Source organism: Eremomyces bilateralis (genome assembly GCF_010015585.1).
Source record: "Eremomyces bilateralis CBS 781.70 unplaced genomic scaffold P152scaffold_5, whole genome shotgun sequence".
NCBI lineage: Eukaryota > Fungi > Ascomycota > Dothideomycetes > Eremomycetales > Eremomycetaceae > Eremomyces > Eremomyces bilateralis.
Window position 1 is genome coordinate 819,418 of NW_022985071.1, and position 26,129 is coordinate 845,546.

General features: G+C 50.5%; 9 protein-coding genes across 9 annotated transcripts; 2 read left to right on the forward strand and 7 right to left on the reverse strand.

The window, feature by feature from the left end:
• Window positions 1–5,560: 5,560 nt before the first annotated feature.
• On the reverse strand, window positions 5,561–6,567 carry P152DRAFT_480600 (uncharacterized protein; the record flags this gene model as incomplete). Its single annotated transcript, XM_033681773.1, has 4 exons — window positions 6,263–6,567; window positions 6,097–6,195; window positions 5,875–5,955; window positions 5,561–5,810 (listed from the first exon to the last, which is right to left on the reverse strand). The coding sequence occupies exons 1-4, from the start codon at window positions 6,373–6,375 to the stop codon at window positions 5,561–5,563; spliced, it is 543 nt and encodes a 180-aa protein (XP_033536039.1). The 5' UTR covers window positions 6,376–6,567.
• A 1,168-nt stretch (window positions 6,568–7,735) lies between these two features.
• P152DRAFT_386477 (uncharacterized protein) lies at window positions 7,736–8,281 on the reverse strand (the record flags this gene model as incomplete). The annotated part of the gene is made up of 2 exons (XM_033675836.1): window positions 7,736–7,815; window positions 7,873–8,281. Coding segments are annotated over 2 exons (489 nt in total), but the record flags the coding sequence as incomplete, so codon positions are not given.
• A 1,339-nt stretch (window positions 8,282–9,620) lies between these two features.
• P152DRAFT_456662 (uncharacterized protein) lies at window positions 9,621–9,828 on the reverse strand. The gene has a single exon (XM_033679053.1). It carries the CDS (start codon window positions 9,818–9,820, stop codon window positions 9,662–9,664), a length of 159 nt encoding a protein of 52 aa, XP_033536041.1. The 5' UTR covers window positions 9,821–9,828; the 3' UTR covers window positions 9,621–9,661.
• A 1,171-nt stretch (window positions 9,829–10,999) lies between these two features.
• On the forward strand, window positions 11,000–14,370 carry P152DRAFT_456663 (BRO1-domain-containing protein). The gene is made up of 8 exons (XM_033679054.1): window positions 11,000–11,238; window positions 11,291–11,528; window positions 11,580–11,634; window positions 11,687–12,331; window positions 12,381–12,630; window positions 12,681–13,255; window positions 13,304–13,706; window positions 13,764–14,370. Exons 1-8 carry the CDS (start codon window positions 11,231–11,233, stop codon window positions 14,032–14,034), a joined length of 2,445 nt encoding a protein of 814 aa, XP_033536042.1. The 5' UTR covers window positions 11,000–11,230; the 3' UTR covers window positions 14,035–14,370.
• A 302-nt stretch (window positions 14,371–14,672) lies between these two features.
• On the reverse strand, window positions 14,673–16,329 carry P152DRAFT_472182 (uncharacterized protein; the record flags this gene model as incomplete). Its single annotated transcript, XM_033681135.1, has 6 exons — window positions 14,673–15,033; window positions 15,085–15,524; window positions 15,572–15,989; window positions 16,045–16,143; window positions 16,198–16,220; window positions 16,276–16,329. The coding sequence occupies 6 exons, from the start codon at window positions 16,327–16,329 to the stop codon at window positions 14,673–14,675; spliced, it is 1,395 nt and encodes a 464-aa protein (XP_033536043.1).
• Window positions 16,330–16,540: 211 nt separating this feature from the next.
• Window positions 16,541–17,910, reverse strand: P152DRAFT_413206 (uncharacterized protein). Its single transcript, XM_033677002.1, has 4 exons — window positions 17,884–17,910; window positions 17,688–17,798; window positions 17,556–17,628; window positions 16,541–17,495 (listed from the first exon to the last, which is right to left on the reverse strand). The coding sequence occupies exons 1-4, from the start codon at window positions 17,897–17,899 to the stop codon at window positions 16,652–16,654; spliced, it is 1,044 nt and encodes a 347-aa protein (XP_033536044.1). The 5' UTR covers window positions 17,900–17,910; the 3' UTR covers window positions 16,541–16,651.
• Window positions 17,911–18,307: 397 nt separating this feature from the next.
• On the reverse strand, window positions 18,308–20,577 carry P152DRAFT_456664 (uncharacterized protein). Its single transcript, XM_033679055.1, has 4 exons — window positions 19,702–20,577; window positions 19,296–19,652; window positions 18,841–19,246; window positions 18,308–18,786 (listed from the first exon to the last, which is right to left on the reverse strand). Exons 1-4 carry the CDS (start codon window positions 20,082–20,084, stop codon window positions 18,637–18,639), a joined length of 1,296 nt encoding a protein of 431 aa, XP_033536045.1. The 5' UTR covers window positions 20,085–20,577; the 3' UTR covers window positions 18,308–18,636.
• A 1,686-nt stretch (window positions 20,578–22,263) lies between these two features.
• Window positions 22,264–22,527, forward strand: P152DRAFT_472185 (uncharacterized protein; the record flags this gene model as incomplete). Its single annotated transcript, XM_033681136.1, has 2 exons — window positions 22,264–22,269; window positions 22,321–22,527. 2 exons carry the CDS (start codon window positions 22,264–22,266, stop codon window positions 22,525–22,527), a joined length of 213 nt encoding a protein of 70 aa, XP_033536046.1.
• A 305-nt stretch (window positions 22,528–22,832) lies between these two features.
• Window positions 22,833–26,041, reverse strand: P152DRAFT_456665 (SSS family solute:Na+ symporter). The gene is made up of 17 exons (XM_033679056.1): window positions 25,838–26,041; window positions 25,658–25,787; window positions 25,487–25,605; window positions 25,370–25,430; window positions 25,127–25,314; window positions 25,049–25,079; window positions 24,870–24,996; window positions 24,750–24,813; window positions 24,647–24,698; window positions 24,514–24,596; window positions 24,358–24,463; window positions 24,224–24,302; window positions 24,113–24,174; window positions 24,004–24,065; window positions 23,328–23,957; window positions 23,159–23,277; window positions 22,833–23,105 (listed from the first exon to the last, which is right to left on the reverse strand). Exons 1-17 carry the CDS (start codon window positions 25,872–25,874, stop codon window positions 22,986–22,988), a joined length of 2,070 nt encoding a protein of 689 aa, XP_033536047.1. The 5' UTR covers window positions 25,875–26,041; the 3' UTR covers window positions 22,833–22,985.
• Window positions 26,042–26,129: the final 88 nt, after the last annotated feature.

The following is a 26,129-nucleotide window of genomic DNA, read 5'->3' on the forward strand; positions in this document are numbered from 1 at the left end:
TCCCGCACCCCACTCTTGATTATATTGTTCCTCGACGTCGAAGTCGTTCAAGGAGAGTATTAGGCAGGTCGATGCAGGAGCAAGAGTAAACCCTGGTGTAAGCATTCGAAAAGAATAGCTTTTGCTGGGCTTTGGATTATGCCAAGATACGAGCACTCATATTGAAATGAGCTTGAGTGAATATAATGGTCCGAGAGCCTGGATGAAAGTCAGAATTAAACGTTGCCGAAGTGCGAAACTAGGCCGCAGTTGACCTTGACAGTGAAGGAAACCCCAAGGATGCTCAATCGGATCCCTCGTACTGATCCCAAAAGCGTTGGATGGCCCTTCGGGCCACAACAGAACTAGCAAAACGAGCGCGGAAGAAGTTAAACAAGGCGAACTCGTCCTTAGAGAGAACGTAAGAGTCTGGCGCAGCTTGAACACGGCTCCAAACTTGACCGAGATGTCGCTCAAGGTATTCGCCGATTGAAGGATCGACGGAACTTTCACAATTCCGAGCCACCTCAAGAGCTCGTTGGATTGTGAGATAGCTGTTAAGCTGATTGACGTCTGGGGGACAGTTACCACCCATGATGGATAAAGACATTCGGGAGACGTTGATAGAAACACAGGGTTACAGTTGACAAATTGTGGTTATGCGGTGAAGGGAAATAATGGAGACTAGACAGAGCATCGGAACGCAAAGAAGAACATTGACAGCCAGTCGAAATGGGATACCGGTAGGTTATGTACCCTTAGCTTGAAGCGCCATCACCAACAATCCATGCTTAATGAATCATTCTAAAATCAAGGATGTAACATGAATTTCTCTTACCTGGGAAGCGAGGACTGCGGATGGAGGGAACGGTGTTTCCTCGGTCTCTATTTCCAAACCCAAAGAGTAGAGAAGTCCCAAACCAGTTGTTGAGCCCGAAAATCACCACCTTGGGCGCCTTGTCGTCCAATTCCAAGAAAGCACCGTGCAAGGGTATCCTCCTAGGGGAGGGGGAATGGTGAATAATGCCGGATCAGTGATACAGGGCACAGGATATCATGCACCTGCGATGAGGGGAGGACGGGAGCTTGGGCACTAGACCAGTCTCCCTGGTTCGAACGAGTGGAGAGGATGATGTCTTCGAAGCACTTTGGAGTCTACCAGGCGCGGGGATGCGTGCCCCAGAAACGTGGGAGAATGAGGTGATGGAGCAGGGTGTCATATACAACACACAGCTGTGACCACTGTCACCCTGCTTGGACCACTTTAGTAGACAAGGAAATTTGACAACGAGCGCAAGTGGAGAAATACAGAACCGTGTCCAAACTAATACAGTCGAATGGATCAGGTCCTGAAGTCGACAGCAAAGAAATCCCAGAATAACTGGGCGTCGGTTAGAGGACAGACGACAGACGGATAGGGAAACGAGACCCCTAAGACATCTAGGGCACTTAGGATTATTTCTGGCGCCGAGCAAGGCACTGTTGCCGTTGAGTATATCACTGGCGGAGCGTAACTCAATCGGTATTCATGTCGCCCAGGACATGAAGTCGATTGTATATTGAGTTTCGCGGAATAGAACAGAGAAGCTCGAATCACTTCTGGGCCTTGCGCAGGTGGATCGCCTAGATTCTCAAACCCGATGAGCGGCTTAACGCGCTCGGGATATTAGACCACAGTAGACAGGGGTGTGAGGCTAAGAAATCACGTTCGACCGTCGTAGCTTATATTCCTCGAAATGCAGGTCCAGAGCTCCCCTGCCGTAATACAGTAATAGGTGGCGTTTCGTGCGGAGTAGAGGCGGTCAATCAGATGAATCTCTCCGATGGAATTGGATGACGGTATTAGGATACGGTGAAGGAAGAGCCAAGGAAGTTGTTATTGGTAGCAGGGTGCTGTAGATTGGAAAATGAAGCTCAATGTCGACCAGCAGCTGGGAGCTGAGATGGGAATGCCGCCGGGAATAGCACAAATCGCCTGTATATCCCTGAAGGCAACAACTGCGCTAGGCAAGAGATTAACATCCGAAGCAGAAGACTCGAGAAACTAAAAAGCCTAAGAAATGTCTCAAGATCAGAGCCAGGCCGCTTGAGAACCTTCACAGTGGACAGCGAGGTGCTAAGAGATGGGATGTGAAGGTGAAGCAGGTTGCCTGTGCTTGATTTCAAGGAATAGAGCGTTGACATGGATGAGGGATGATGTTACAGGTGCCATAACCCAACGCATTCTTACGGTCAACGATACAGCGTACGGTACGGAGTAACTACTGATTGTATCAGAACTCTATCAGATTGGCGATTGGAAGGAAATTCATATATTTTCATAACTTGACCAGGTCTCAGGCGTAGCCGAAAGTCCCCCCTCCTTTGCGAATCTACCTATCAGATAAACTATCCTTGTGAGAATCCACGGTCCCCTTGCTCCCTCGGACACTCAGAAAAGCGGCAGACATGCCTGGTCCTGGCATGAGCCTCTCAAGTGGAGGTCGAGATATCCAGGAACCGACCCTTGGACAGTGAAGGGCATGCAGGTATGTGTTGCGTACGTACCTAACTAATGTGGTATCGATCACTTGCTTCGGCAAACTGCTTCGGCTGTATACTGGTTTCGTTGAACAAGACGAACTGCCGGCCTTCAACCTTGCCATGGTTCTCGGTTAACGAGGAACGGTACGCTCCGCAAACGCAAACCGTGTCGGGTCAACGCAGTTGACTACACGTCCGCTTCCTTATCGGTCTAGCAGCCGCTACAGTGGAGGTAGTTCGCACAATTTACGACCCCCCACGACTACTTTAGATGTGAGACGCTGGCGCTTGGTGACCAAAGAACGAGAAACGATGGCCAGGTTGTGATCCTTCCTGTTCTCCGCGCAATCAACCGGCCATTAAGAGGGATAACTAACGGCCGACAGGCTATCCAACGCCATCGTCAAGTCCAAACCAACCCGGTCAATCGCGGCCGATGAACTTGTATCAGAACTTGAATGTGGCGCTTGATCGACCACGCCTCACGCGCAGAATGGTGTGCCTGCAGTGGACAGATAATCATTACTTTATATTTATGACGTTCACAGAGCTTGGTCAATTTAGTCAAAGCTTCAGTTTCCTTCTATCAAAGTCAGACTTCACTACGAGCCTTTAACTTGAGCCTGAGTTCTTCACAAACAATGGTCTCACCAGTCATCATCGAGTCAATCCGAGTCATGACACAGTGACAGTCCGGGAAAGCAAGCTAAATGTCGCAATCCGCTCTATTTTCCCGTCAAGCTTGTCAATCTTGCAATTGTCAAGGAATCCTCGTTTATCGATCGGGCGCGATTTGCGGGGCCTGTGAAGATGCATACATATTACATTTTTTATTATTTATTAGGGCTCGCAAGTCGCGAATCGCAATGGCCTCATACCCACAAAAGCTGCAAATGTCGCCATGCAGTTCTAAGGTCTTAGCTCGACACGCAGGCCTCCGCCACGCGCCACGCGAAGCGTTGATCTGTGATCACCGACAGCCAGCGGGTGACAGGGGAGCATGCATACAGGCGGGTGCAAAGTACTCGACAACACGCTTGATACGCAGAACTCGCTGCTGAAGCCACTTGCAATCCGGGACCAGAAGGAACAAACCGTTCTGACTGACGCGTGTGGTAGGGGTTGCTCAGAGGGGTATGTTAAGAAAAGGCATATAGGCAATCTTTGATCAATATCAGTTATGTCGAATCTTCCCATGCCTGTCCCACATTCATCTACCGCTTCATAGCCCCCGGATATCCTTCACTTCCGTCTTTGGCTTCAATATCCGGAGTCACGATTAACCAGGATGTCGGTTCTTGTTCGATCCAGCGCATGTCCCTATTTGCAAGGGTCCTTGCAAGTACGGTACGGTGTGCGCTTCTATCTCAAGTCGTGACGTTTGATAGTCATCCAAAAGCTAGGGAGATGGCTCAGTACTACCTAGAGCCCTAACCAAGTTCCCCAAATATGAAAATTCCCTTCACTTAAGTACTGATTCGTCAGAAAAAGATCATAGGAGAGGTCGTTGATGAGAGTACCGCCTTGGCAGGCAACCAGTATAGCTGCATTTTGACAAGAATCTGGCGACTAGGTGAATGGATATGGGGATCCGGGGTCGTAGCATAACCGATTTTAGGCCCCTCGAGGCCTTGAAAGGGGGAAAGACCAACGATGAGCCGATAGCAACACACGACTGACTGTTGTGTAACGTATTGGCTTACAACGTTCCGAACTTCTCATGAGGGGTTGAGCGGAACTAGTTGCTGATCTAGGTCTGCGTCCCAATTAGAAGCAGCCTGGATAACCGCATTTAATTGAAGGGGTGACAGAAGTTGGCAACGCAACAGCTCGTGTCAGAGCCTCCTGCACTGGTTTCTCATCCTCTAGTTCTTATGTGCTCCCTTTTGCACATATATACCAGCATACCCTTCCGAGACGTGCATAGATTCATCACCCCGCTTCATATCTGTGAGTGTGATAAGTCAATGTTGCTCTTTGATTCATGGATGCTGCTACACTGAAGACTCGCTTACAGGATGCATGAACACTATCGATCCACCGGCTCTAGACCAGCCCCATTGGCTGACCCATCGACTCGCTTTTCAAGCTTTCTCCTCAGATTGCACTTTTCGGCCAGTCCTCTCGGCAGGTAATGATCCCAAATTTGGGTATTTAGCTACATTGAGAAAGGGCCGTCATAACGCCGAGTACCTGCAAGTCCAGGTCGATGTACATGTGCTTCCGAGTCGAAATACCGCTCCAGTGGATCCATAGATTGAGTTCCTCGTACTCCTGGTGGCCAGTGCGACATTGCCAAAATACCGGTACCAGATCCATGCTTGACTGCCTGCTTCTTCCTGTGTAACCAATGCTGCCTTTTAATGAGGATTGAAGACATGCTTCAGAACACAACTATCGATAAAGGTGGAGCCATAGCATCAATTTTATGGTCCAGTTGGGTACTCTATTGTGCCCTTGCGCAGGAAGGGACGCACTCCGGTCTAATCAGTGATCGTAGATTACGTTTCCCAAATCCATTTACTAAGGAAGCAGTAAGGAAAGGTGGTAGCTTGGAGGGATATGGCGTATCCTTAGTCCCGAGATTGGCCTTGCCAGACTCATATAAAATACAATTCTAGTCCGCAGTGGTCGATATCTGACGCTGGTTGGGGGCTATGTTTACAGGAGAACGCTGCTCAATGTTCGGAAAACATGAAAGACTCGACTGGTTCATAAAGACTGACTCGAAAAATGAATCTTGTAAATCGCAGGAAACCGCATTATGATGGTGCACAACCCGCCAGCAGTAGAGAGAGGTGACCGGAATTTGAATCGTTTAGAATCCAGTCGGGTTTAGGAAGGATGGACACATCTAACGGATATCAATCCGACCAGTGGAAGATCATTTGTTAAATTACCTATTCGACCTCTCGTGAACAACCTTACAAACCACTCGAATCAAGCTAAACGCACCGAACTTAACATATCTCCTCTCAACTCTCTTTCCTACCTTCGATTATTCAGATATTAAATCCACCGCTAGATCCAAAAGCCACCATATCTCGTGAAAGCAAAATTAGAACTGTGCCACCACTCCCATAAGGGCAGCGAAGAGTCCCCCAGCAGCCGGTACAGTAATGGCACCGGCGGCACCGGTGCTGCTGGAATCCGCAGCAGATGCGGAAGCCGAAGAGGGCCGGGAAGTGGGTTTTCTCGCCGACGTTTCGGCTCCGGACTCCACCGTGGACTCGACCGTGGACTTGGCGGTGGTTGCAGTGGCCTTGGTAGGCTTAATGCTGGAGGTCAAGGCATTTAAGGAGGATTGACTATCATCGGATCATATGTGAACACCAGGCCGGGAAGAATTCAGAGTGGAAGGGTGTGACTTACCCGTCGGCAGCGTTGCAGTAGGAAACCTTCTGTGATTCGGCTCCGGAGCGGTTCGGGTCACCGGGACAGGAGTCGTAGCAGCTGTGATTGGAGAAACGCGTCAGTATACACCATTGAGATGCTGAAATGGCTGCATCCTCCGGCAACAGTATGCGTCATGGGACATATCGACCACCAACCCCCAAGGTACCGGACTCCAGGCTGTAATAATAGAAAACTTACGTCAAAACGACGGTATAGGCATCACATAGGCAGCGCCAGTCCTGGACTGTGCAGGCTGAGACCTGGAGCCCGGTGGTGGACTTGCAGGCTTCAACAATACTGTAACGGTGCGTGTTAGCTTCAGAGTTCGCCAGGAACGCGTCACTAGAATGGGCAATGAGCTCACTTCTGTGCGGCACAGGATGATGATTGCTGAGGCCCTGCAGCAGACCCAGTGGCAGTCTGGGCGGCAGCGTAGCCAAAAGTAGCGGCAAGGGTAAAGACGACGGAGAAACGCATCTTGGGTGGTTTACTGAGAAATGGTGAAAGGTATTAAGGCGTATACTTTGGTAAACAAAGGCCAAACGAGAGAGTCCGAATAAAATACCCCGAAGCGACTGATGGGGTATCCAATCAATTAGCGGTGGGGAATATCAAATTTGATACTGCGGACTTGTAGAGAGAAAAGGAAGGGAAGATGGGGATATCAGGACTCAGGAGATCAAAGAACGGACGTAACGACTGAAGAGGCATTTGAGGACTCGGGAAGAAAAGAATGAAGCATTAAACAAGGGGGTCACAGACACCTGCCCATTACGTACCAGCAGGTAATTCGGTATTGTTATTGATACGACGTTTCGAAGGCCCAGACACGACCGCGCCATCGAAATGTGGAAGCCGGAAGCCAGGGGTCAGAGCCAGAATATGTCTCTGTCACGGCACCACCGTAACACCAGACTGTGGTAGTAATATCTTGATGGTACGAGTATTAGCACTATTAGCATTGTTGTTAGCAATCCTATCACGGATTATGCAAGATTGATGCATCTGGCCGGTTGGTCCTCTGGTGAAGGTGAATGTGCAACATTGTCGTTGTTACGTTGGAGATTCGACTTTTGATGCTTGAATTTGCAACTCAGGTGGCGGCGTCCCAGTTCCCGCTCGTCATACCAGAGTGCCAGGGGCTATATGGCAGTGTCATACTAAATTGGGTTTCGTGTCGATGTTGGCTTCTCCAATTATACATTCCCGCCCTGAAGCCATAGTCGATTCTGGACTCGGGCAAATGAGCGAATCACTTCATTCGAAGTGAGGAAATTGCTCCAGGCTCCCTCCGTCGAGCCGGACGTGTCACAAGTGCCACCCGGTTTCGCCGTACTACCATGGTCGAGACGACGATATGCAATGATATCGTCAATTCGTCCTATCGAGCTTCGTACTATGGACTCCTGGACGTTGGTCCCCAAGGGATTCTAGTTCATCCGAAGTATGCGCTGACTATTCAATGACAAACGCGGTTGTGTAGTCCAGCTCTGCGCCAGTTCGACCTCAGCGAGAGCACTATTGTGGTACAAGAAGCGTCAAGTTTGTGAAATGATTTCGACAGGGTTAACGGTCAACAAACTGTGAACGACAACAATAGATTTGGCACATCTGGTAATAATAACTGACTTGCAAGAAGGAGGCAGGAATGCTGCACGCTGCATGCATAGGTTGATTGATAGAGAAGGTGACGGATACAATGTTTCTCACGTAATTCGGTTCGAAGTCGCTCTCCGAGTCCACTCTCCAACGGTTGCCAACTCTTTTCATTTGCGCCGAAGCAGCCTCCAATTTTCCTTTAAGTTTGCGATGCCTGGCCTAGTTCCTTGGCCGCGGTCAACATTCGTTCTCTTGTGAGCATGACCAGATCATCAACGTCGTGCTCAGTCATCCCGGAGGTTGGAATCGGATCGAGCACTATCGGAGGTTCATTGGTTTGGTTCATCTGTTCGATAGCTGTTGGGATACACTCACCTTTCAAAACGACTCGGCCCCTCTTGAATATTGTCCGGTCCTTGTCGAGCAGGTTCGAATAGTTCTGAATCACCACCGGCACGATCGGCACTTGGGCCTGGATAGCGAGGTGAAAGGCGCCCTTCTTAAACGGAAGCATTCCTGGCTCTTGCATATATGACCGTTGTCCTTCGCAGAAGAGATATGCGCTCGTTCCTTGTTGCCGTATCTGCTCCCCTGCAGCCCGGAAGGATCTCAGTGTCTTTGCGGGGTTCTTCCGATCGATGAAGAGTGCATCGTGAAGCACAAGATTCCATCCAAGCAACGGTACAGTCTTCAGCTCTGCTTTGACGGTGATGGTGCAATACTTGGGAAAGCCACAGCTGAGTATATAGATGTCGAACTCGGTCAGGTGGTTCGCAACAAAGACTCTCCCCTCTCCTTTGCCGCGCCGCAGTTGTTCAACTCTTCCAGACTTGACCACAGCAATGCCGGTGACTGTTCGAACCAAGGTTTCAAACAAAATTCCACTGAAGTACAGGCTAAGACCCGACAGCCCAAGGTGACTTAGCACGACCGAAATAAATCCAGAGATGAACAACGTGATCATCAGTACCAAGCCACCGATGACGAGTTTCGTATAGTATTCAACAATATCAGGTAGGAAGCTCAAAAAGGTTGGCGTTGAATATATGAGGAGAAGGGGTATCGCAATTCTTCGAGTTGATAGGGAAATGAGATGGAATAGGTAAAGATTGAGTGATAGGTTAGCCATGGTTGAAATATTCGTTTTCCGATTGAATGATCGTGATTTAGCCAACGACTGGAGGATGCTGATACCGAGGGAATTCAACTTTATGAATATGCAGTAGATAGTGAGTTTGGAATGAATCTCGATATGTGGCCCAGCAAAGTAATGTACGTACGGTCCAACCATTTGTAATGACGGAGTATCTAGTTAGTACCGTGGTCGAAGCCTAGAGCAGTCGCAGTCTGGATGCGTGGTAGGAGTTGGAGCACAGTAATCGGAGACTGCCATTCCTGATTCCTACAATCAGTAGTTCTGGAAAGGACACAGGAAATGCACCTCATCTGCTTCCACATACCAATCAGGTCAGATACGATCGACGGGGTGCAAAGAGCTTGTCTTGCTCGAATTACAAGGCGTTAATAAGGTGCATCCCTGATGAATAGCGATACATGATTTTAAATCACGCAATCACGTATCTTGCGCCTCGTCAATCCCATCAGGTAGAATTGAACACTGGCAGGAAGTTGCGTTTTATCATGGCGCCAACGACTTTCGAAACAATGGAAGGTACCAGTGGAAAGTGAGGAGGTCCGAGATGTCGCGAGTGGTCTCTTGCGTGTTAATATGGTGCTGAAAGCTTTGGTACCCATGGTTGGCTTTGGTTGATTCATCACAGTTGCCCATGGACCATAAATTCCGGGAAGTTCTCGAGACTCTGACGCCACACATATCGCCAATAACGACCGGATAGAACGGAGCCTTCAGAAAAGATGGCCATCTCATTCCCCTACAGATATCTGTTGGAGTACATGACAATATCTTAACTCCTCGAAAGCACCACGCAATTCTTCATTGGCCATCATTCATTCCTTCATCACCGTCCCCAGACTCAAGTGGCGGCAACTTCGATCGACCTGGGTTCTCCATCCGCTTCACCAGTATTGATCTTCTTTCCTGTCTTCTTGATTGTTTTGAGGACGGTGTCGTAGGTGAGAGTGTCGTCCACCGTGGTTACATCGGCAGTCTGGTTCTCGAGGGAAACGTTGTACTCTTTGACGCCTACAAAGTTCCAAACGTTAGCAGATTCCCTTGATCTAAGGCTTCTGAAGCCAGCCGCCACGGGTTCATACCATCAAGCCTTTTCAAGACTCTGTCAATGGCGCCGGAGCAACCACCGCAGGTCATGACAACGTTGAACTTGTAGACGTGTTCGGACATGGTGCCGACTTAGTGATTGGGAGTCTGGGTGTAAAAGTCTCCTTTGAGGGGATTGTTGTAGGTCACAAGGGTCGGCGTGCTTAAGTGGAGGATGAAAGTGGATTGGAACGTAGCGTGGAGAGCGAGAATGGAGGAAGTGGCTCAGCGGCCGTCTTATGCGTAGATATAGCTGGGGTTACGGAATGCGGGAATGTAGCCAAGCCTTGCCTCGGTCCTAAAACTATTATTACGGACGTACTGGTATCGGATGGTGAAATAATTAATCTAAGAAGAGAATGGGATTGCGTGATGAGGCATGTTTGGCCCCTTAATCTTAGCAGGTGCGTCGAGCCAGCGACTCTTTCGTTGCGTAATGGTGTGAAGAGAAAAGGTGTCGTGTGAAGCTGAATATGAGCATGTTACAAATCCATTCAACTTGCTCCTCATCTTGAGGCTTGAACCCTGATATTTGTTGGATTCATTGATTGATCACCCAGCCTCCCGCCACAGCGCAGACTTAGTTCGCAGTTGTATCCGGGGATCGCTGCAAGGATAGTACCTAGTCATTGGGCGACTGGCACGCAAGTGAACGTAGATGCAACGTGTTTCAAGGCTCTAAATTAAATTCATAACTACTCGATATTGTTCTCGGTGCCCATCAATACTGCTTCGTTTGAAGTATCACCTGCTCAGGATACGATAAGGGCCCTTGGTCCCCGCTACTCCATGTCCAAGCAATCCCCACAGCGCTGGTACATCATCAAGATGGAGCACAAGTCGGGTATTCGGCATCCCAATACCTGTATCTGTACAGTATGTCGATATATACCTGGCCCAGATTCTGGTATGTACGTATATCAAGATGATTAAGGAACAGTTGAGACTCGAGAGACGCATCACGGGATGTGGTGAACGAGCAGAGCAAGATGATGTCACTCTTCATAGTTTGTTTACATAAGGTATTTGATGCCTTGCCGACTCAGGCATGATGTCACATTATGTGCCTAGCCTACGCCGCACGTGGTTGGCCAGTCTACCTGAGTTGGCTCTAATATTCACTGATTTAGGTGTCGTCCCCATGCCGACGCACGTGCGGACCTGCGGGGCATCACAGGAGGACATTTGAAATAAGGCCACAAGGCCCAATAAGGCACCTAGCTAGACCCAGACGTCACTCCCTCGAATTGTTTTGAAGCAGATGGAGCAGTTAGTCCAGTCCAAGCTCACACATGTACCGACACTGGCCAGTATCTCCGCATATTTTATGTGTATAACGGTCTTCATTGTGTATAGTCTCTGCCCTGGAATATGTACCTATAGTTTGCGAGACAATCTTCCTTCAAGCCCCTCCCTGAGATCGAAGGAACATTGAACTGCTACCGAAGCATCGTGTGAACGTCCGCCCGTCCCATCGACAATAGCGCTGCAACAATGGCTTCGTAAGAACCATGAAGCTCAAATATATATTGCTATATTTCTAACGATATATAGCAATATCCTCGCTGTCCCTTTTCGCCGCACCCATTCCGTCTCACTCTCCGATGCGATCAAAGAATACATCTCCTCCAAATATGATCAGCACCCCGATATGTTCAAGCAGGATCTCGAGACGATCGATTATCTTCGAACGGCGGCGGTACAGGCGATTGATCCCCATATCACCGGGATCAAGAAACTGCAGTCATACGCTGCTCAGCTCATTTGGTTGGGCGGGAAGTTTCCAATAGACGTATGAGACAGAGAACGTTGGGTGCAGATCCTCGCTGACGGTACCATTCAGATCGGCGTGGACTTTTCATGGTATCCCGCCCTGGGTTACAATCTCCAACGGCCTGGTTTGTCTTCCTCAGATCGGAGTTTGCTGCTTGCCAACTGACGATCTTCCAGTTTCGCAGAATAATGTCAGGTTCGAACTGGCGAACGTCCTTTTTAATCTCGCCGCCATGTATTCGCAGTTGGCTGTATCGCTCAATCGAACCACGTCCGACGGACTCAAGACCGCATGCAACTACTTCTGCCTCTCAGCAGGAGTCCTCTCCTACCTTCGCACTGACATCATCCCCGACATGCGAGCCTCACCCCCTGACGACATGGACACCTCGACGTTGGAGTGCGTGGAACAATTGATGCTTGCCCAAGCTCAGGAATGCTTTTGGCAGAAGGCCGTCAAGGATGGGCTCAAAGACGCGTCCATTGCGAAGTTGGCTGCGAAGGTGTCGGACTTGTATTCCGATGCTGTAGAGTGTGGCGTCAAGTCTGACACTATAAGCAGCGAATGGATCCATCATATGAATGCGAAGCATCATCATTTTGCTGCTGCTGCTCAATATCGCGCTGCGTGCGACTGCTTGGAAAAGCGCAAGTACGGTGAAGAAGTCGCAAGACTCATCGATGCTGTCAGTTGCGTCAACGAGGCTCTGAAAGAAGCCCGTTACGTAAATAAGACAGTGCTGGGGGACCTGAATGGCATAAAAAACCGGGTACAAGAGGACCTGAAGAGGGCCGAGAAAGATAACAACATGATATATCTACGTGAGTGTCTTTTAAGTACTCCCCACTCATCTCATTGACATGAAAACAGTGCCGGTGCCTCCAAAGAGCGAGCTTAAAACCCTTGACCGGGCGACCATGGTGTCCTCAAAGGTGCCAAAGGAGATATTCGAAGCCACATCTATGCTGGGAGAGAACAGCGACCTTGGTCATCCCTTGTTCAGCAAGCTTGTCCCTTACTCGGTTCATGTTGCTGCGAGTATATATGCAGACCGAAGGGACCGGTTGGTGAACCACGACATCGTGGACCAATTAGAAGATATGACAAATGCGATTCATCGGTATGTAGGATTTCTCTAACATCGATGTTCGCGGCTTACTCGATAATCAGCGAGCTGAGTTCCTTAAACCTACCGGGCTCCCTCCAGGCGTTGGAAAAACCGCTTGGTCTGCCTTCAACTCTGCTCTCGCATGCCGAAGAGATTCGGCAGCAAGACGGCGTGGTTCGACTACGGAGATCCATTGCTGAGACCGAGAAGCTAAGACATGGTGACCGGGCAGTATTCCAAGAAGGCGTGGATCTGCTCCGTGGCGAGATCGAGGAAGATGAGAGGGCTCGGCAAAAGCATGGCACAGTTCGATGGACACGACCAACGTCAGAACTTGCCGTCCCTAAGCTTTACGGGCAAATACAAGAGATCGATGGATACTTCTCGGCGGCAAATAGTAGCGATACCCTCATCACGTCGAAGTTGAAGGAGAACGAACGTTTACTGAATCTGCTGAGCGGAACTGATTATGACTTGGAGAAATTCGTACCGAGCAGTCGAAGGGTCGTCATGACACCGGCAGTCGAGCGAGAGTCCAGCAATCTTCGTGCATGCTTAAACGATTTGACCCGCTTGGAAAGCAGAAGGAGACGAAAGATCGAAGGGCTCCGTTCAAAGGCCAAACAGGACGATATAAGTGGGTTCCGCCTGATATATGATGATAATCGGACACTAATTCATATAGACACCGACCTCCTCCGTGAAACTGCACGTTTGGAGCGTGAATACCCGATGCAGAAGATCGAAGCCGTCCAATTCGAAGGCCTCTTCGAGAAACGACTTCGCTTATACGATTCTGACAAAGCCGCAGTCGAGACTGAACGCGAGGAGCAGGATGGCCTCCTGAAGAACCTACATGCGACGAACCAAGCCTTTGTCAATGCGAGACGAGGGGAAAACTCGACCAAGACGCGAGAAGATGCATTGCAAAGCCTTGAGAATGCGTTTTACAAATACAAGGAGATCATATCGAACCTCCATGCGGCCCGAAAATTCTATAACGATCTCGCCAAGATTGTAACTAGGTTTCGAGACGACTGCAAAAACTTTGCATATCAAAGACGAATGGAAGCGTCAGAAGTGGAAGGGTATGTCAGCGTTGTCTCAGTACCTTTTATCAGCAGCACAGCAGCTAACGGTTACAGCGATCTGGCCAATGCCATGTCCGGCATAAACCTACAACAAGCTGCCAATTTGCAAAACGAACGGCTAGCCGAGGCGCAGGCTCCTTCGTACCGCCAGCGACCACCGACCGAGAATCAGATTCCAGCACCACAGCCCACCCGGACGACCCTGATCCCGACGCCAGGCGTCTGGACGCCTGAGATGCCGATACGATTCGGGCAAAATAGCAGTACGTCAGGAAATACGAAGGATGGAAGATGGGATCCTGCTCAGGGGGTGAAGTTTTCATAGGGCGTCGAAGATTGAAGGACAAATCTAACTGGACGCATGTACGAGGGGCGATGGTTGAGCGAAAGCCGGTCCGAACTCCGAGAGCAAGCCTCTTGAATCAATTGAATTCTCCTCGGCAAGATATCAATTCCTGAGTGCCTTCATTCTTGAGACACTCGACGACCTCGTCGCAATATTTAGATCTTGGAATAACAGATTCGGTAAGGTGGAAAGGACCAATGTACAGTTCCTGCCCTTCATCTCTATGCATATCCACATCACCTCTCACTGACCGATCCTCTGCTTGAACTATTGGGTCCACATGTTCGACTGCATTATTGAGGGAACCGGCGCATTTATCAGTGTAATCCATCCACGAATGAACCTTCTTGGGACCGCCCATGCCTTTGCCGATATCCGTTCTCCGGGTTGCAACAGTCGTTGACCTTCATTAGTTTTGAACGCTTCAGCGTTACCAGGCCTGCGTCGCGGTGGATTGGTGGCTGATCATTCTGAAGGTCAATGACTCCATTGGCAGCGACCCTGACCGCTCGTATAAACGGTACAATGGAAACTAAATGTAACCCCTAACGCCTATGGTGCCTTCAAATCAGTGCAGTCCAGGGGTATAAACGCGTCCCCTCGTCGCCCTCGAACGCTCATTGAGGCTTAAGCGAAAGAAAATCCCTCAATTCGGTGTTGGTGGAAATGAAAATCAAATGATTATACTTCGTGCTCCACTGCGGAATGGCCGTCGGGTGCAAGACGACGTTACGCCGGATTGACTTGGATTGGAATATCGCCCAACCAGCAAACCAGGCAACGAGTTCATCCGTATCAGTCACCTGCTGTTCAGTTCTTGGCTCGGTTAGACGCTGCTTCCCTCCATTGTTCCTCCGGGGTAAAGGGACTCCCACAAAACAACAATCAGGATGGTGGATATCGTGTGGTGGTTGCTTCTCATGGTCCGGGTCATATTCAATCTGCAATTCTCGGATGCGCTTGATGAGCTCGTTCATGCTTGACTTTGGTTAGGGAGCCGATGGCTTAGATACTCAAGCGGAGACTTACTTCGAGGGGTCTCTCGTCGCGGTGCGGCTATGCTGGATTAGCCAGGGAATGACACCAGCTCGAAAAACGAGTTTCGGCACGGAATACTGCGCGGCTTCTATCCTTGCAGCCCGGGTTTCTTTCTGCGCGGCTTCTTTCTGTGCAGCTCCTTTCAACGCAGCCGCTATTTCCGCATCCTCTTTCTCTTCGACTGCACGTTTATATTTCCACACCCTCTTGTGCTTGTCGTGGATTGAATTGATCATGAGAAGCGCCTGTTCCGGGTCCGCCGTGAGCATTTCATCTGTCATCAACATTGACTGGCCTTTCTTGAACAGCCGATGGATACCCTGATATCGGATCATAGGGCTTGCGCCGAATTGCCAGATATTGAAGCTTCTCTTAAGAAAATCCCGGAAGTCGGGTATCGCACCGACTTGCCCGACGTATTCCGCTTGGATCTGGTCGATTCAGCATGAGAAACGGCCGGCCTGTGTTCAATACTCACGATGATGACACCGCTTCTGTAGTGATTGGAAAACCATCGCCAAGATCCGGGCCTCGCAAGGCTATAAACTTCAAGGTCAAGAGAATGAAGAGCGCTGATCACAGGTTCAAATTCCTTTTCATTCTGCGGGTGCATAAAGAGGAAAATCACTCGGTTTAGCCCCGTCCCAACCGGCCACTCCAGAAGACGTTTCAGGGGAAACTTGAACTGCTCGGTGAAAGTGCGGAGGTTGAAGAGCGTGTCGCCTTTTGTTTGCGGTCGCTTGATAGAAGGGCTCGTAGGCGGAGCCGGTGCTGTCAACAAAGTTTGGATAGTTGGCCATTCAGCTTGGAGTGCGGCGGCCTTGGAGCTCGAGAAGTCGGATTGCTCATTAGACATCCAGTCATGGGGCTGGATGCCATTCAAGAAGGAGTTTGAACTAGTATCTTCAATAAGCCACATGCCAGTCTAAAATATGCAACACGCCCTCTTACAAGTACTCCTTCTGGAGTTTTACAGCCTGTTCCACAGCATTCGCTGCGTTTTCGGGTCTCGCAAGCTCTGAGTCGGCATGGTCGATATATGGCATATCACTTTTGAAACAGCATGAGTATAAAGATATAGGTAGTCGAGCACCAATAACTCACCAAACATCGTTGTCAACTAGTGCCTGGATAATACAAGTAAGCTTTAGTGCCGCGGAAGGTTAGAAACTAGAAACTCACAGCATCAAAGAGGACACGAGTCGGAGCAGGTATGTCCTGGCCAGGATCTGCCATGCAGGCAACTTAAGAGCTTCTATAATAGGCGGTGATTACGATCTTACTTCAGCCTCTAAAGAGTGCTACTCATTGAATGTTGAGTGCTGGGGATGGGTGAGGGCGATGGGTGTGGGTTAGGTGTAGGTGTTGAGAAGTATATAGATTGGGGAGAAGGGTGAGGGAAGATGAACTTATCACATCATAATGTATGGTATCCAAGAAAGCTAATCAAGTGACATTTTCATTCATACATCATCTTCTGTTCACATGAATATGTGATTACAGTATCTTACATGGTTTCGTCGCCTAAGCTGTCTCATTACGTGTATTCTAGACATCATCAGGATGACGAGCCCTTTCGGGTCGATCGAGAACTCAGATGTATCTTTCCAAGCGACGATATCTGCTTGCCGCCAACCTTTTGCACCTGCGCCACCGCGTCGCCCAAAAGGACCCGAATTGCGCCTTCTAGCCGCTTGTCCTTTCGTTGTCGCATCCATATCAAGACAATCCACAGGATCGCCAGATCAAACACCATGTGCTTGACCACTGCCCAAAAACCCCGCCACACCCAGCGAAGCACCCGTTGGTGCTTCGACACTCCGAAAACTCTTCTCGATTCTAGCTGCTCGCGCAATGCTGCCACTTCTGCCGTTAACCGGACCAACGCTTGCTCCACTCGCCGTCGCCATTTCTTGTCTCCAGGGTCGAGGTTGGGCCGTGGTGGTCGAGGCGATTCCCCTTCGGGGGACCTTCGATCCTCATCTTCTTCTTTTTCTCGTGTGGTGTAGTTGTACTGTGAATCCGGCGCATCGACAAATTCATCGCCATCGTCCAAGTCGTCCTCCAACTCTTGCGACACCGGACTGACAACTCGCATCGCTTGCCTATCTCTCCGTTCGTCCTGCGTTCTATACCCTCCCATCAGCTCCGGCGAATTCAGCGACGGATAGGAAGGCGGGTTTTGGAGGCCGGTTGGCAACCCGAGGGTTTGTAGGGGCGAGGAGGATGAGGAGGACGGGACGTTCGATTTGACCTGGTCCCAGACGAATTCGAGCTCCGCCACCAGTTCTCGGGTATCGTCGCTGGGGTCGGCGAACTTGTGAAGGGCTTCGATCAAAGTCGATATGTACCGTCGTTTCGCCTCGGTTCGCGAAAGGCTGCTCTGTGATTTCCATGCTTCCCTTGGATCGTGTTAACGCGGCTCGCGGCAATGGCAATTCGCGGGGCTGTGGCTGCCCTACCATTTTTCCCTTGCGCGCTGGGCTTCCTCCGTTTTTCCTTCGGGTCGATCCATGATCCCGTCCACGTCCCCTTCTAGAGTATCATCAGTAACCTAGCTTCATGCAGTGGTGCTTAGGACGGCCGATGCGTACCCATTGCTTGCTTATAAAGTCCATAGAGCCTCAATCGCGTGGCAACCGGCGGTTTCCCCCCCCCCGTGTGGACTTTATTAACGGTATTAAGAGCATAACTAAATACCCTATCTTTTCGTAAACAAAATTATCTCAGTCAGTCGTCAGATCTAGGCGTTGGAGGGGATAGCTATGCTCGCGTGCTTCTACTACTTACCTACGGAGTCGGACATGATAACATCAAGATAGAAGATCGCTTATGAGTGGCTGCGCTCTGCGGGGCAACACACTCTGGCAGCAAAGCAAGAGATCCCTTGAAATCCAAAAACGATGGCATAGATATCGATGATTTTCGAAAAAGTTGAATACTCATCATGCCGCGACTGGCGACCTGGAGTATCGGCTTTCACGGGTGATACCCCAAGATTACCGCGGTTCTTCGACCCTGGTCAGTTGGACCCTGAGCCGCGTTGGCAGTGGATGACCATCCGCCACCGACCGATATGATTAAGATTGTATTCAAGGCGAACTCGCCTTAGAAACTAATCAAGTATGGTACGTAAAGAGTACATACATCATAGTTCGGAGATTTGCCATGCGGACATGCACGACCCCCCGGATGCGAACACCGAGGAAATCAGCGATGCAAGAGGACAAGACTAGGTGGAGCCTTAAGAGTCTTGACTAAAGCACACACATATAGACGTTATACTGCCTTGTTCGGGAATCAAGATGGGTCGGCGCATATATCCGTTCATTGTTACAGTGTTGATGACTTGGAGTTTAGGATATTCGTTCCGGTTTTAGCCTTAAATGTACAAGAAATTGGTGCATGAGCCACACTCTCGGTGATTAGAAAGAAACCCAGGGGCCTGCTTTACGCATCGGGCTGAGAATTAAAGGATATATGTGTCGGTATCGACATGAGAAACAGGTCAATCCAAGAAGATACAACCATTAACGAAAGCTTTCACTCGGTATCGGCACCCCCATTCGCAAGTCGTGAGGACCGTCGGCCCCGCTCCATATCTTTCGGGCTTGTGGCTCGCGAGCTGTCTTCATCACCGCTTTCGGGACTTGACTGCCGAGTATCGTTAAGCGTCCGACGACTCCGCGCCATCTATATGAACGCCGGTTAGTGGTTGACGCTTCTAAATCAATCGACGGGACTTACCCATGACCTCACTCCGCCGATCAACCCCAGGCTATAGCCCGCTGCGAAATCCGAAGAATTGGTCGACGGGGTTCCGGTCGGAGACTTCGGAATGTCCAGGTGGCTCAAATGAGCCACAGCAGAGGCCGATGGAACGTTCGACAGCCTCGGAGAAAGGTTTGGCTCGTCCCTACTCGACCGAGCCGGGCTTGCTGGCCTGCTGCCGTTGGCTTGCCACATCTGTCGCAACTCCTTCCCCAGTTCCTGTCCGGTGGTGGTCCAGTTGGTTCGGATGTTGTCGCGCAACTCGGCCACGGTACGCTTGATATCGAGCTCATTTTTCTTCAACCAGGAGACGTTGAGCTCCTGTCGGGACGTTCCTCGCTTGAGTTGCCGGGTAATGTATTGATCATAGTCGCGAATAATCCTGTAACAGTTTTAATGAGAGGCCGGTCAACCAGCACGGGAAGACATACTTTGAAATGATGCCAGTCGTAGATACGCCCTCGGTTCTTTGAGTGACCAGGAATTTCCCTTGTTCCTTAATCGGGGAGTAGATGTCGTCCCCTTCGTCCGCACCATAGGGAATATCGTCGTGGGCAACGTAGTCAATTTGATATTTCTCGATGAACTCGGGAGTATCGGTGATGATCCATGGGCAGTCTTCCACGACCTCGTCCACCCACTTGCAGTGCCGGACACTCTCCGCCCTCTCCTTCCCTGACAGGACGGTGAGACCTTTTCTTCGATGGGTTTCCTTGTCACCCGTGACACCGACAATGAGGTATACGTCCGGGAAAGCCTGCTTCGCCTGTTGCAATTGTCTCATATGCCTAGTCCCAGTTAGCAGTTACCTCCCAGCCGGTGGAAAGCATTGCATACCCCAAGTGGAAGAGGTCGAACACGCCATCCGCGTACACGCGGACCGGACGCCCTTCAGGCGGAGGATTGGTATGATATCCTTTCGGATCGACCAGTCCCGCGCGTGGGGGCTCCTCCATCCTCATTTTCCCCCTTTCACCCCCTTCACCATGTTCGAGGGCTTCTTCGACATCGAGGTCGCTGTCCGTGGAATCCGCTCGTCCGTTGGCTGGTCGCGAGCGTTTCGCCGCCGGCTCGGGCGACTTACTTCCCGAAGAGTCCTCGTTTTGAGACGTGGATTCTCGGGCATCGTCGCCGGACGCATCGTTCAATGGTGACCGGGTAGTGTCGAGGGTAAGATCGGTCGAGGAGCCGTTTGGCGTACGCTTTCGCTTCGGAGGCATGGTGAGGTGTGCGAAGGCTGTGGTGGGGTTGGTTCCAGAGCCCGTGAGGAACTATATCAGTAGGGAGATGGACGGTGAGGTTTACTCGACCGAAGTCCTGAGACGGGGTGCGAATCTCGAGATGAAATGCGGATTGCGGAAGGCTTGCTCAGAGGAACGATGGAAATTTTATGGGGACGCAACAGCATATATAGATGAATTGCTAGGTGGTGTTACCTGGCGGGTGTTAGGGAGAGGGGAACACACAGGTGAGAAGCCGAAATGATGGACAGTATTAAAGTACTTCGGTATGATCAATGATCGCATCGCCGACGTATTAATTCCCCTTGTCCAAAGTTCTGTAGCTTTCGTTGAATCTTTGAATTCAGGGCAGGCCAGCTCTCGTCATGGATGCCTCGTCGCCTCAGGCATGAAATACTACTGTCCATAATATCTGATTGGCGATTAATTACAGACTGAATCTGAGGACCTGTGAAATTGCCGTCGAAAAGGCCGGTTTATGACGCTGTTTTTGGCAGCATTTCCACATGACCTGGTCATGAAAATCAACCCTTCTCCTCCCCAAACACCCCGTAATGCCAAGTGCACGTGACTTTGTCTATCAGTTTCGTGAGTTTCATGAAAGTCACTGAATTTAGAAACAGGAGATGCGAACCCGCAAGCGGGTTTCACTGAAAGAGAGCCTGGAGGAACGAAGCTAGAGTTTGCAGTTTTCGAATCTCCCCCCCAAAAATAAGAGCTCGAATTATATTCAATAGAAGCATCACAAAAGGATTGAAATTCCGTTAGTGTTCTGGGGTTGGCTTTATGGTAGTACGGAAGGCTAGTTTAGTGATTGGTTGCTCCGCTGAACTCAAATTCGATCAAGTATCAATATCGTTTAGTCTACAAGGTCTGCAAATACTTATTCCATTCAAGCTAAACTAAAGAAGAAGAGGAGAGGAGGAAATCTCTCTCTATTATACGGGAGATGAACCTTTCCTCTACTTCGTGAACACGTCTATCAACACGTCTATTAACACCTAACTGCCTCCTGATAATCCTCTCACCACATCTAGCCTCATCCACACATATATCGGGCACAGATCACAGGCCTCGGACCATAACAAGTGATACGATATTCGTCGGGTAGGGAAAAGAGTCAGTACTAATAGCAAAAGTAAAGTAATGAGTAGATCCTTTACAATGGCTGGAGGGCTTTTTTGTCAGTAAGGTATAGTTTAGTTTGAATATCTCTGCGACCTACGTCTTGAAGCGCTCGAGTTCATTCGCCATATTCTACGAGATCTTGTCACGATTGAAGGACAAGCCGTACCAGAAGAGACTGAATATATTCATCAATTGTCTTTCCACTACAGCCTGTAGGTCACAGCGACCTCGGAAGCGGCGGCAGCCAATATCAATGGGGTCACCATCCATTTCACTTACAGGTTCTTCAAAGATATAACTCGGTCGGCGGGTCGGTATGCGGATCTAGAGAGCTTTACGCCGAACAATTTAACCAGCCTCCGCATCGATAGACGAAGCCAGGCCGAGTGGCAGGAAAAGGTCCGACTTATCATCGATAAGATTAATATACTGGGTACTTAGACGCAGTACGTAGTGAACGAACAGCTGTGCTGACTGCAACGGAGTATAGACGACTTTGGCAGGATCCCGATTATTGTCTTCTGCGGGGATTTCTACCAATTTCGTCCGGAACAGAGGCGGTCGATCCTTGTCCCTAGCCATGCTACTGTATAGACCGACGATACATCGTTCCGAGCAGAGTAAAGGCACTAGCACGATAAGGCGCACGCGCTGTAGAATAAGTTTAACACGGTCGTGATGCTCGACGAATAGGTCCCGTACGGCTAGAGACCCACGACTCCAGCAACTCCTCAGGCGGATCCGGCACAGCGTTCAAGATCAGTCCGATATGGATTTCCTGAACCAGACGTGCTACTAGGAAGGTCGACGTATCCTATAGGAGTCTAGCATCACGGTTATTACGCTGCTGAATCGGAACCGCTGGAATCTGAACGTCGAAGCTATGCTATCCTTCCAACGCCAAAGGCAAGGCGTGCTTCGGATTTTCATGTCCAAGCATAAGTAGAAAGATGGCCAGCCTATAGAGGAAGAGGCCCTAATACTGTTAAGTTAGGGAGACGACAGCGCCGTCCTCGTCCCCGCCATCTTCATGTTCGTCCCGGGGATGTCCATAGCTTTAAATTAAAACACCCACTAAGGCCTGAAGCTGGTCAATGGCGCCCGCTACACGGCGTTAGACGTCGTCCTCGACCAGACACCCCCCGGGCATCGCGTTAACGCCGATACCATACTCCACCTCGGGCCTCCGGCCGGGATCGTGCTGGCGTCCGAGACGACGAGAGACTGCGACTTCGTCAGCATGCCAGCCGGCACCGTCCTCCTGGCGCCCGTCAGCATCAAAATCGACTGCTAAAGACAGCGGCCGTGGCAGATGCACGACGTTAGCTAGCGAGGATTACCGTTCGCAGCGGCGTTCGCCTGCACGGATTACAAGGTGCAAGGAAAGACGTTGGGCCGAGTGGTGCTGGAACTTCGCGGTGCGAGGACGATAAAAATCGATAGGATTATGCTCCTGTCTCGAGCGCGGGAAAGGGACATTATTGTTATGGTCCCAAGCCTGTGGCCTGGGCACTTGAGTATGGCTGAAGCCACAGGGACGTGGCTAAGTGGATAGCACAAAGGAGATAGGCACAAAGGAGATAGGAACAAAGGAGGTATCTTCTATATCTCGCGCGCAGAGGCGTTGGGAGGTTTCTTCCTTCTCTCTCTTCAGTTTAGATTAATGGAACTTGGTAATCGTAGACCTTGCGCATCCAAACCGTGTCAGCCTTGTCGATCGTTGTTACAGATGGTGACGCTTCTTTCTCACAGCTATATAGTCCGGCTCGTTTCACCCTCTCCATGCTGTAGATTGTTGATGTCCAGTCGCTCGTTGCGGGTGACCCGACCAAATATGGCTGCAAGCTCCTTTCGTGACTCGAATAGCGGCCACTAGTAGTCAAGTATTAGTCGCCGTCACTGTTAGATATAAGGGGGATACTCACAAAAAGGATGAGAATCAAACTAATGAACACAAATGTTGCGGCTGCGACACACTGTAGCACGAAGAGGCCTCTTGGGTAGACGACGGCGGTGCCAGCAAGTGGGGCAGGAATAAGGACGACTGAGTAATTTGTAAGCCATAGCTAGGATAAATGTGGAATTGATACTCACGGATGACGAGAAGAAAGAGTCCGGTGATGATGCGGAAATGAGTCTGCGATGCCTCGAGCTTGGCCACTTCTTTGGCATACTGCGCCTCGGTCGCCGTGGTTCGGCCTCCACCTTCCACCGCGTAAAGAGCAGGCTCATATGTCAGATCTTTTGACCCAGCGAAGTGACTCTGGCTATGTTGAGGGACCTTTTCGGTTGACCCGGTCGATTCGGTCGACACGGTCGCTGATTCTGGAACGGCCACGCCACGACCGATGGCTCGGGTGAGCTCAAAATCGAAAGAAGCGGGTTTTATGAGAGACAGCAGTATAGATATGATAGCGCCACTCCCCAAGGCCGACAGCGAACCCGAGAGGATGACCTTGCTGTCGGTCAGGGTCGTGATAGATACTATCCCCTTGGTGGTAACCGCGGTGACCAGCCAAGCCACGAAGCCCATGACCAAACCGCCAAGGACCCCCAGGACGGCGCCGGCCTTGTTCAGTCGGGTCCAGCACATCAACAAGCCGATTGGGAAAACGGCGCCGGAGGTGCAGACGGCCATGAGGTAGAAGAGGAAGTTGAGGTCGAGACCGATGTACGCAAATGCAGTGTCGATGCCAGCGAGGAAGATGGCCCAGCAGATAACCACTTGGAGAAATCAGTCATGAACGAAGGCGGCCGGGGGAGGACTCACCGGCATGGTTGATTCTCATCATCTGGACATTTGTTGCGGACTTGTTCACATACTCACGATAGCTTTGAAGATCAGCAAGGGTTTTCCGAGTGTGGGGTGATGTGCTTACATGTCGTAAGAGAAAATGGTCGACACCGCAACCAGTTGAGCGGACAGCGCGGAAGTCGTTGCCTTAAAATTTTGGTCAGCAAGTGCAACTCAAAGGACATTTCAGACGAACCATGAACGCAATTATGGTATACATGACTGGCCCTGCTTTGCCGAGTATTGTCACGCTTGCAAACGGCCCAGCGAGTCCTCTATAAGATGAAAAGTCAGAATGATGCGGTGGAATGGACATAAGAGGGCACTTACGCGCCAATCTGTGCGAGAGAAAGTCCATTGGGGTAGGTCGGGAAGGCGGGATTCGTTACCAGCGCCCTTGCGGCCAAACCCATCGATGATCCGATACCAAAGGCGACTATACCGCGGCGTGAGTACGTTGTCATGACCTAGTCTCGAGGGACGTACCTGAGAAGAAGAAACAGCCTGCGAAGATGAAGGCCTTGCTGGTCCCGGCCGGTCGAGCCGCGATGCTTCGCTGCCAATATGACCTGGTGTCTGCAGTTAGCCTCTTTCCGAGGACTCGAATTGCGGGCCTTACTGGTCACAAAAGGACAATCCGAAAAAAGACGTGGCCGCCGTGACAGCGTAATCTGTTCCTTTGTCAGTTCAGTCGATGTGGACGGGTGGGCTGGGCCACATACACATGCCGCCTTCACTCCGGAAGGAGAGATAGGACTCATGCCCGTTACCTAGTGCTGGGGCTTCCTATTGCGCGTCAGCCGTCGAATACACCCCTCTAGAGCATTCTGGAAAGTATTCACCTTGGAAGCTTGGAGGAGAAGGTCGTACAGCTTGCCAGGTGACCCAATGACGTCGCCTCGTGTGTAGGTTGCCAAAACGAGAACGAGGAGGCACGAAAAGAGTATGCAGCAGTGGAGATAGTCCGCTCTGTGAGTCCTGGTCAGTATCCGCTGGCATTCACGGAGAATAGACGACATACACGAAGGTGGCTCGAAGACCACCAGTCAGGACTGTTTAGGTGTCAGTGATGGTTAGACTGGGGTGGTTCGTTGCGGACCGTAGACAACGACTACCAGCGGAAGCAGCCAGATGGCAGCGTATTCGCTGATACCCGTCAGACCAGCGATGACTCCAGACCCGCCGATGAGAATCTCGCTGCCCACCACAAAGTTGGCAACGAGGGCGGCGAACATATACGCCAGATGACCAAGAGTGCCGAAGCGGACTTTCGCCACTTGAAGATATCTGCCAACAAGGATGAGTTTGGAACTTGGTATCTCAGAACTGGCCAGGGGCTTACGTTGAGGCGCCGCTGGCGTTTACCTTGATCTTTGAGGAGATAAATGCGAAAGCTGCGATCTCTGCCTCGTTGTCAGTCGTCACCTCTTGAGTCCACTTCAACGGCTCCAAACTATACCGACGAAGCCTCCCATGCCAAACCACCAGGGCACCGAGATGCCATAGAGGTAGGTGAGCGTCCCCGTTTGTAGAAAGACCGCTGCCCACACCCAAGCAGACGTGATACCCACTGACATCCTGCTTGTGCGTCAGTTGCGAGCATCTCGGAAGAAGACAAGTTTTGACATACATTCCCGTCTTGACGGACCTGGAAGCTGAGGAGAACTCCTCCACCTTCCGGGGGTCAAAGCTGGTGTATCGTTTCTGTACCCAAGTGATACCGTTCATGAGTACCGCGAAGAACGCACCGCCGACCAAGACTGCATATGGTCAGATATCTCAACTGCGCACCGGGAGAGAGAAAGCTTACTGGTCGCGTATCCGGCGCTTTGAGGTAGCAGTGACATGGTGTTTGATCGTTTTCCACCACAGACTCATTGCAATTTTGATTCTTTGGCTCGTCTCGGAGCCCCATCCTGTAGATACTCAAAAGTTATATAGATCAAGAAGAGCAATTGCGCGAGAGATTGTCAGCAAGTTGCAATTCTACACTAAGCTCGGCCATCCGAAACACTAATAGAGTTCGAGACGCAGGGACGAAGAGCCACGCGAGCGGAGCGAAAAGCTTAAGCACTTCTGCCGGCGATCCGAGCGCCCCTGCG

Coding starts and splice junctions, on each gene's coding strand:
- P152DRAFT_456662 (XM_033679053.1), bottom strand. CDS start 9,820: ATGTCCGAACACGTCTACAAGTTCAACGTTGTCATGACCTGCGGTGGT.
- P152DRAFT_456663 (XM_033679054.1), top strand. Junction 12,332..12,380: donor TAACAACATGATATATCTAC/GTGAGTGTCTTT, acceptor ACATGAAAACAG/TGCCGGTGCCTCCAAAGAGC. Junction 12,631..12,680: donor ATGACAAATGCGATTCATCG/GTATGTAGGATT, acceptor CTCGATAATCAG/CGAGCTGAGTTCCTTAAACC.
- P152DRAFT_413206 (XM_033677002.1), bottom strand. Junction 17,629..17,687: donor ACTTTATAAGCAAGCAATGG/GTACGCATCGGC, acceptor ATGATACTCTAG/AAGGGGACGTGGACGGGATC. Junction 17,496..17,555: donor CAGCGCGCAAGGGAAAAATG/GTAGGGCAGCCA, acceptor ACACGATCCAAG/GGAAGCATGGAAATCACAGA.
- P152DRAFT_456664 (XM_033679055.1), bottom strand. CDS start 20,084: ATGCCTCCGAAGCGAAAGCGTACGCCAAACGGCTCCTCGACCGATCTT. Junction 19,653..19,701: donor TTCGACCTCTTCCACTTGGG/GTATGCAATGCT, acceptor AACTGGGACTAG/GCATATGAGACAATTGCAAC. Junction 18,787..18,840: donor TCGGCGGAGTGAGGTCATGG/GTAAGTCCCGTC, acceptor GCGTTCATATAG/ATGGCGCGGAGTCGTCGGAC.
- P152DRAFT_456665 (XM_033679056.1), bottom strand. CDS start 25,874: ATGTCACTGCTACCTCAAAGCGCCGGATACGCGACCA. Junction 24,303..24,357: donor TCTCTCGCACAGATTGGCGC/GTAAGTGCCCTC, acceptor TTCATCTTATAG/AGGACTCGCTGGGCCGTTTG. Junction 23,278..23,327: donor ACTCTTTCTTCTCGTCATCC/GTGAGTATCAAT, acceptor CAAATTACTCAG/TCGTCCTTATTCCTGCCCCA.